A 9,242-nucleotide genomic window follows, 5' to 3' on the forward strand; every position below is an offset into this window, starting at 1 on the left:
ACCCAAGAGAGCTGAGGGGGCAATGAAGGGCCTTATTGAAATGGGAGAATTACGTGAAATTCTATATGCTGAACCTTCAATCATCCCCTTGCTAGAGTCTTAAAACACTGGTAGCCAGGCTTAAAACTCCTCAGGGTTAATTTGGAGAGTTCTTCTCTTTGGCAACTTAACAGCCGAAGAGAAAATAGCTTTATGTAATTTTAATTGGATACACCTTAATGAAAGAGCTGTGTTTTTATCTGACCATTGTAAAGAAAGGTTCACCATTCATTAATTCAATAAAAATTTAGTGATTGACTTTTACGTATTAGGCACTATTTTAGGCAATCATTATGGTGGTGAACAAAACAGTCCTGTTCTCATGCAACTTATATTTTAGTGCTAGAGAAAGATAAAGAACAGGTTAAATATACATACATACATACATACATACACATATATATACACACATACATATATATATATATATACATATATATATTTATATATATGTATATATATATAAAATATGATGTCAGGTAGTGGTAAGACCACAAAGAAAAACAAATCAGGGTAAGAGGAGAGAAAGTAATAGGTATGTTGGGTGTTTATCATTTAATTGGGTAGTCAGGGAAGGTCTCTTGAAGAGGCAATATATGTCACCAAGCCCCAACCACAGAGTTTACAAACAGCTTTTAGTGTTTCACATTTAATTATTAATGGACAGAACTACACAAAAAATAAACTCAGAAAAAATCATGGACAATGTAGAGATCAAAAGAAAACATTTTAAACAACTTAACTAAAATTAATACATTCAAGGAAATGAGAAAGGATCATGCCAAACATTTGGAAAATGTGATCCAAATGGACAAGTTACAACCTAGGAGAAGATATCTGCAAGACATACAACTCACTAAGGATTAATATCATGACTACAAAACTTTGATAAATTTAAAAAAGAATCCATTAAGACCCAAATAGACATGTCACTGAAGAGGAGACAAGGATGGCTAATAATAGCATATTATACCGATTCAATTAATAAAAACTTAAAAGAAATTGGCAATATCGAGTGTGAGAAAGGGTACGGCTCCACGGGATCGCTGATTCATTGCTGGTGGGCATGTAACTTGTTTCAACCATTTTGGAAGACAAGATAGGCATTATCTTTTAAATGTGAGCCTTCATGTATTTTCCTAACAATTCCACTCCTACATGTCCACCAAAGGGAAACTCTTGCACACGGACAGCAAAAGACATGTACAAGAATGTTTATAAGCAGCATTGTTTCCAAGAGCGAAACCTTCGGAACAACCCAATGCCCATCATCAGAAGGGTAGCAGAAGAAGCTATGATCTGTTCACACTGTGGACTATAACATAGTCTAAATCACAGACCGGCAAAGGGGAAAAGGGGGCAATTTTAATTTCAGGACAAGCAACCCAGTTACTCAAGTAATCATCGTGTATGCCATGGTTCAGTATGAATAGTATGGGATCTTAATAACGTAAACATTGAATAGTTATTTGACCACAAATTGTGAAATAACTATGAAAGAAGAACGGGGTTTGGAATATATGGATATGTCTGTGAATATGTAGATATGGCTGTAAAAGAGAGATAAATCCCAAATTTCTATAGGCAGTTAAAGGATGGCTATTTAAAAGTAAACGCTAAGAAGATTTTACTTAGAGGTACGGAGGTAAATACCAGAAGAAACAGCCATGGAGTTAAAAGTTGTTGTTTCTGGAGAGTGTGATGAGAAGAAAGCGGGATGGGACAGGGAACTGCTACTTTTATTTTGTTATTATATACCTTGCAGTTATTATTAATTCTATTTCACTTCACAGTCATGTATATGTATGTGTGAGTATGTGTGTGTGTGTGTGTGTGTGTGTGTGTGTGTGTGTGTGTGTGTGTGTATGTATATATCTATATCTATCTACCCAACTTTATTTTAAAAGACAAAAATCTCCCATTTGAACTGGATAGATAAGACAGTGCTAAGCAGAGAAATGGAGTTTCTAGAAGAAAACTTTTTGGTGCTTCAGAGAATGAATATTAGAGAGGAGTAGTAGGAATCTATAAGACTATGTGGTCCAATGCCTTCATTTGACAAAAATGAAGCAACTGAAGCATGACAAAAGTAAGTAAACTGTTGAAGTCTCCAAATTAGAAGCTGACTAAAACTAATGCTCAGGTCTCCAGGTCCCCAGGTCAGAGCGCTTCCTGCCACATCCCACGGGGGTGGGGGTGGGGGGATGGGGGGTAACAGGTGCTTCTACAGCAAAGGGAAAAGCAGACCTTCCAGCTCTGGAATGATATGACAAGAGCAAGGGAACTCTATAAGGCTGGGAGGGCGCCCATGTGGAGAAGAGATGCTTTACCTCTGCATACCCAAACTGCAGCTCCTGTCGTGAGACGTACTAACCCCCCTACAGTGACTCCTCAATGTGCATGTACATGAGTGTGTGCGCTTTCTGACTTTTGCTGATTTAGGAGACTCTCTAAGGATCAGACCGAAGCACAAGGCTCACTGAAAGCCAGATGGATTTAAATAGATATTAAAGTGTCTAATTCTGGGCCTCACATGAAGGAGAGAGTGGAAATCTGTTGGCTGAATGAATGTATGAATATTGTCGTTTGTCTCCCACACCTGACCTAACATGGCCACTGTACCTCGTACTTATACAGGGAGCGTTTGCCTTAGAGAACCATTCTGACCAGAAACAGACATTTGGGGAGGCATCAAGAGAATGCTGATGGGTCTTCAGTTACTACTATCTTTATTTAACAAAGTTCTATGTGCTTTCCTCACTGGGAATACCTATATTCATAATAGCTAATTTTTCAGACTCTCTGTGCCCTTACTAAGCAAAGTGTGACCCGTGGACAGGCAGCGTGGACATCAGCTGGGAATTGTTAGAAATACAGAGTCTTGAGCCCCACCTAGACCCACTGAATCAGAACCAGCATTTTAACAAAAATCCCCAGGTGATTCATAGGTACATTAAAGTTTGAGAAGCTCTGGTCTACAGACCTATTTTCTAGGTAAAATTATAATTTTAACATATTTTCATTGGAATTGGAAGCTATGCAAAACAGCCAATGATATCCTGAAATAAATATCGATAAGGAGCAATGATATCTTGAAATAAATTAAGATAAAAAAAACCACTTGGAGGACAGGTTAAGCTCTGTAATAAACATGAAACGATCAAAGTGGAAACTGTATTTCTCAGTTACCAGTATTCATTGCAATCAGATGTATCGGGGGTTATGCTGGATGCTTTGGGGCTGCTTAATGGGGAACCTGGTGGTCTGCCACACTTCTCTCAGCATCAGCCAGCTTGTTTTAGAGTGTGCCCTGACTCCCCCATCACAATGCAAAATCAGTACTGGGTTTTGAAGAAAAATAAAATATAGAAATCTGACCTCAAGAGGTTGGGCAAATGGGCCAAAAGAACCTAAAAACTAAAACCCAAAAAAACAAACCCAACAAACAAGTCAGAGGAGGTCTGTCCAGAATCCAACTAAAGGTGATAGTATTATGAAAAAAAATACTCGAGGAATTAAAGGATATCTTTTATTAAACATGTAGTCAGATGACAAAATCCATTAGGTACGTATCAGAAAATCAATTCAAAAGAACACTCACCGAGAGGAAAGGCTTGGCTTCCCACTTTTGCTGCAGCTGGTATAAATTCCTGGGCCATCATCAAAGAAGCTCCCGAGTGCCAACTTCTGTCGGATAGATTCTCTCTCATTTTTCTGTGCCTAAAATTTCAGGAAAATAAAAAAAATGCCGATAAGCGGGCTGGTACATCACAACCATAGGCAGTCTAACTGCAAAGTATCTTACAGCTGTAACATTAGACGACAAATAAATAAGCAAGCCACACCAAAAAAGCATTTGAATTATTAAGAGCTGAAATTCGACCAGCCTCTCCTGCTTCCACCTCTGTGAGCAATTTCAATCCTGCAGAGCCCTTTATGATGGTCAGCCTAGGAAATCACCATGGTGGGACTCAATGATCTTTCCAGGATGGAGCTAGATTGCTTGGCACTGTAATCCTTCTTCTTCTTACCTGGTCGATGTGACGGAGTAAAGCTGTGGAGGGTAAGCACTCCTAAATCTGTTTTTATCTCAAATGTGGCCTTTCCCTGGATCCTGTCTTCTCTTTTCCTTGTATCGCCCCTTCAGCTCACTTTCTCTATGGCAAGAACATTAATTCATTCAACCAACATGCACTGCACCTCTATAGAATGGCAGGTGTCACATTATGATGCCAGAACAGAGCCCTGGACAGATAGACACAGTGCCTGCTGCCACCCAGCTTATAGTCTGGATGGAAACTATTATTTCTGTTCAAGAGTTATACCGATCTCACCAGGTTTAGGATATGAGAAACCCTACCATATAGTCTGAAATTGCTGGAGAATTCTAGTTGAACCCATCTGTTTCATATTTCGAAGGGAAGTTAGGCCAGTGTGCATAGGAAAGGACTGGGTAAGCTATACTACCGAGATAATTTGGATATGTTTACAACACTTGGCTTCCCATAAAAGTCCCATAAAAACTCACCACACTGAACTTTTAAACCCTTTAAACAACAGGAGAGATTAGAAATGATTTCCTTAGTTAAAAATAAAACAACTACGGGGCTGGCCCCGAGTGGCTCAGTTGGTTAAGAGCTCGCTCAAGAGTGCGAGTTCTGAACAATAGCGGTTCGATGCCCGGCCCGAGCAGAGCTGCCACTGAGCTGCCAACAGGTGGCAGGATGGCTCAGCTAAAATAATAATAATAATAATAATAATAATAATAATAATAATAATTAAACTACGAAAACAAACATAGTGAGTTAGAAATCCTGGGGTGAGAATTAGATTTTGGTTTTCTGTGCTGTGTGATGGTGAAAGCTATGGAAGCACCATTTTATGTTCTGAGCAGGGGTTAAAGGCTACGCTGAGCAAATTATGTTACAAAACCCAGCTCAGGTGATTGGGTGTGACTATGGAAGGCATGACGGCCCCTTGATCTCTCAGTAGTAGGTTCTGGAGCCACACGGGCTGCCACCGATACCCAGAAGTTACAGCGACAGCTCTGAGCCATGGTCTGAGCATCACTGTGTCAGTGATGAAATGCACAGCATGTTGGAAGGGCGGGCTGAAAAATGGCTTCATTTCATCCCCAAGTGAAGCGCAGTATACTACAGGTTAATGATGCTCCAACATGGTAGTTACTAGTCACACGTGGCTATTTACATTCAAATTAAAAATTAATAAAAATAAAAATTCATTTGCTCAATCATACTATCATAGCTGCATTTCATGAGCTCCACAGCCACAGGTGGCTAGTGGACACCATATTGGACAGGACAGAATAAAATACATGACAGCACAGTACCACTGAGCCAGTGGTTCCCAGCTGCCAGCTTCAACAGGCTGCATTAAAATTTCCAGTAGAGACTTTAAAATACACATTTCCGGGCTGGCCGAGTGGCGTGTTGGTTAAGAGTTAGCTTGGGACGCCAGCTCTGAGCAACAGGGCCCCAGTTCGGATCCCACATGGGCCAGTGACGCTGTGCCCTCTACAGCTAAGATGGTGAACAACAGCTCGACCTGGAGCTGGGCTGCCATGAGTCTTCAGCGACGGGCGTAGGCTGCAGTGAAGCTGCAGTAGGCTGCCATAAGCTACCGTGAGTGGCTGGTAGTCAGCGTGAGCTGCCGTGAGCTGCCGTCTAGTGGCCAGAGACCGATCTGCCTCACCCGGGAAGAGCACAATGATCACAATACCAACATGGGCCAGTGAAGTAACATCCTCCACAACTAGACTGAAGAACAAAAGGACAGCAACTTGTCTGTTCCCCTTCCCTGATTCCCCAACGCTATTCCTCTCCCCCAGTCCCCCAATAAAAAATCTTTTTAAAAAAATACACATTTCCATCATTTCTCAGCCTTTTGGCTAAGATCAAGTGTAAAATATACATCCCCAAGCTGTAGCACCAGATATTTAATTTTAATAGATTGAGAACTTCTAGTTCAAGGAAAGCTCATCACTAGTATCTTTTTCTCTAACATTTTAAAATCCTTGGATACTATAAGCATTCTTTCAACTTGAACACTTAGAAATTACATCTATAACTATCTGTATCTATGTATCATTTATCTTCTGTTTATCTATCGATCATCTATCTATCAATCAATCAATCATCTGGATATCCCCCCCCCCATTTTGGCATATACTAATAGAACTGTCATACCAGGAGCTAGTGTGCATGTCTGTGTGTGTGTGAGAGAGAGAGAAAGAGAGAGATTGTGATTTATAAGAAATATATATTTGGTCATTCAGATGACCAAAATATATTTCTGACATACATGTGGTCTCTTTCCACAGTTCTTGACTCACAGCTCCTAAAACCCTTGAAATTTCCTAAGTTAGGAGAGGGATACAGATGTCTACTGTTATGTGAACAAGGTGACTGGAAACACCTAAGGATGGGTGTGGTTGTCAGGAGAACCAACCATGTGCTTAGAGGATTGGAACATTCAGTCCCTGTCCCCAACCTCCCGGGAAGGGAGAGGGGTGGGAGGTTGAATCAACCACCAATGGCCAATGAGTTAATCAATCATACCTACATAGTGAAGCCTCCATAAAACCCCCAAAGGACAGGGTTTGGAGTTTCCGGGTTGGTGAACACGTGGATTATGGGGAAAGTGGCACACCTGGAGAGGGCACTGAAGCTCTGTGCCCCATCCTACATACCTTGCCCTACGCCTCTCTTCACCTGGCTGTTCCCGAGTCATATCCTTTTGCAACAAACCAGTGATCAAGTAAGTAACACATTTGTCTGAGTTCTGTGTGTCATTTTAGCAAGTTAATTGAACCCAAGGAGTGGGTTGTGGGAATCTTTGATTTACAGCCTGTTGGTCAACAAACTGGGCTTGAAATTGACATTCTAAGTTGGAGGGGTCATTGGAACCTTCAGTCTACAGCTGGCTGGTGAGAAGACCCTGGGCATCTGAAGTGTATGTGTGTGGGGGGTGGGGGGTGGGGCAGTCTTGTAGGACTGAACTCTTAACCTGTGGAATCTGATGCTATCTCCAGGCAGACAGCATCAGAATTGAGTTGAATTCTTGGACACGCTGCTGGTGTCTGAGAATTGTTTGTTGGTGTGGGGGAACTCCCCAACCCATGCTAGAATTGGGTCTGGGAACCCTAATTTAGTGTGTAATACAGCCACAAAGTGAAAGACTACTTTCATACAGATACAGATGATTTCCTATTGTTCACTGGGCTAGATCAGTACTGAGTTCTGAAAGTAACCATGATGCTGTAAAGGGAAGCAAGAATGCTTTTGACCACTTGTAACTGTACTGCTGGGAACCTTAATTAAAGCAACCCACCCTTCCAAACGTGCAGGGCTGGTACTTGTGATGGTGGCCAAAAAAGAACCACTTCACTTGACACCTTTACTTAAAATAAATTCATTTCAAAATCCCCAAATCTGCCATGCAGGTTGCATGTGGCCAGTAAATCCATTTCTCCATCCATGTAAAAGAGAATCTCACTCAATGTCCTCTACAGTCAGAAAGCTGTTGAGTGGAATTGAATACTCAAATATAAAATCAGTAGAGCACAACACGAGTGTCAATGACTAATGTTCAACAACACGTTGGTGTCCACCATTAGCCTGGCGTCTGGAAGAGGTTTTATTTAAAGAAAACACCTATCCCCAGTGTGGATGTGTGAACACATCCTTGATTCTATGTCTATCTTTCCTGATTCACTTGCTACGCTAGAGCTATAGATATTGGAGGTCTTAAAAATATTCCTATTTACATTAATTATAATTCTTTATACATGAATACTTCACGAACAGTTTAAAGAGGACTATTTTATAATACACAATCTTTCCCCCTTCTCCCCTTCTCTCTCTTTGGATCCTATTGACCAAGTTAAGTAAAAAGAATGTAAATATCACCCACAATCCCAACACTTAGACACAGATGACTGTTAACATTTTGGTATATTTCCTTTAGTTTATTTTTACTTTTAATCTTATGTATTTTTTCTTTTATAAAATTAAGATCATATTATTCAGTTATTTTAATAATTTTCCTTGTACCATTTAAAATTCTTTAAAGATAATTTTTAATGACTGTATATCATACTATCCTATGCAGTTACCTTCTATTGTTAGTCATTGGGCTGTATTCAATTAAGAATACCATAGAAGTTAGCATTTTTACATAAATCCCTGTCCACATGTCTGATTATTTCCTCAGGATAAATTCCTGGAAGTGGAATCACCAGATCCACTGGGTGTGAACATTTGTTGAGGCTCTTGACACATTCTGTGCATTGCTCTAGAGAAAGCTGTTCCAATTTACATGCCCACCAGCAATGTGAAAGGGTGCATCTTTCACCATATCCTGGCTAACATGGAGTATTTTCACTTAAAAAAAAAAGCCATCATTTTTAATTTGATAGGCAAAATGTGGTCTTTTTATTTTAATTCCTCTGATTACCAGTGAGAATATTTATTTATATATTTTTTTAGTCACTGTACTTGATTTTCTCTGAATTATTTACTCCTAGCTTTACTTATTTTTCCATAAAGGTCTGAGAATTTTGACAATGTTTTAAATCTAAGTGTTATGTAGTTAAATCAATAGCTTGCTTCCTCTGTCCTGTCCTAGATGGCTTTGTGCTTGGACAGCCCCCTTCCAGGCCAGAAGTAAAAAAGGTGAGGAGGGCCGGCCGAGTGGTGCGATGGCTAAGAACTGGTTTGGGACACCAGAGGGCCCTGGTTCGGATCCCACATATGAGGGCCAGTGACACTGCCCTCTACAGCTAAGATGCTGAACAGCAGCTCAACCTGGAGCTAGGCTGCCATGAGTCGCCGGCGACGGCGTAGGCTGAAAAAAAAACCAAACAATAAAAAAATAAAAAAGGTGAGGAAATGGAGGGTGATAGAAGGTTATCCTATTGACATAGAAGGGCCAGGGTTCAAATCCATCTTTCTGGTGTTAGGTCTTTCTGCTCTTCCACACCACTCTTCCACACTGACCAGGAAGGCGTCCAGGCTAATAAAATGGTGGACACAATGTTGAGAATATAAAGTGAGACTTAGAGTTAGGGATCTACTTTTTTACTGAGATGGATGTGATGCTTTCTCAGAAAAGGAGAAAACACTGGATTGCAAAGCATACACCAAGGCCTAATCATAACCACAAATGTGTACAATGCAAGTATC

At 40.5% G+C, this 9,242-nt stretch overlaps 1 protein-coding gene across 11 annotated transcripts in view; it reads right to left on the reverse strand.

Moving 5' to 3' along the window:
* SCHIP1 (schwannomin interacting protein 1) overlaps positions 1–9,242 on the reverse strand; it is a 731,629-nt gene that overhangs the window by 22,694 nt on the left and 699,693 nt on the right. For all 11 annotated transcript variants that reach the window (XM_019627052.1, XM_019627033.1, XM_019627029.1 and 8 more), the window contains one exon: positions 3,641–3,759. In XM_019627052.1, coding sequence (XP_019482597.1) covers positions 3,641–3,759 — 119 coding nt within the window. The remainder of the gene's footprint in view (positions 1–3,640; positions 3,760–9,242) is intronic.

Source organism: Hipposideros armiger, unplaced genomic scaffold, assembly GCF_001890085.2.
Source record: "Hipposideros armiger isolate ML-2016 unplaced genomic scaffold, ASM189008v1 scaffold_16, whole genome shotgun sequence".
Classification (NCBI taxonomy): Eukaryota; Metazoa; Chordata; class Mammalia; order Chiroptera; family Hipposideridae; genus Hipposideros; species Hipposideros armiger.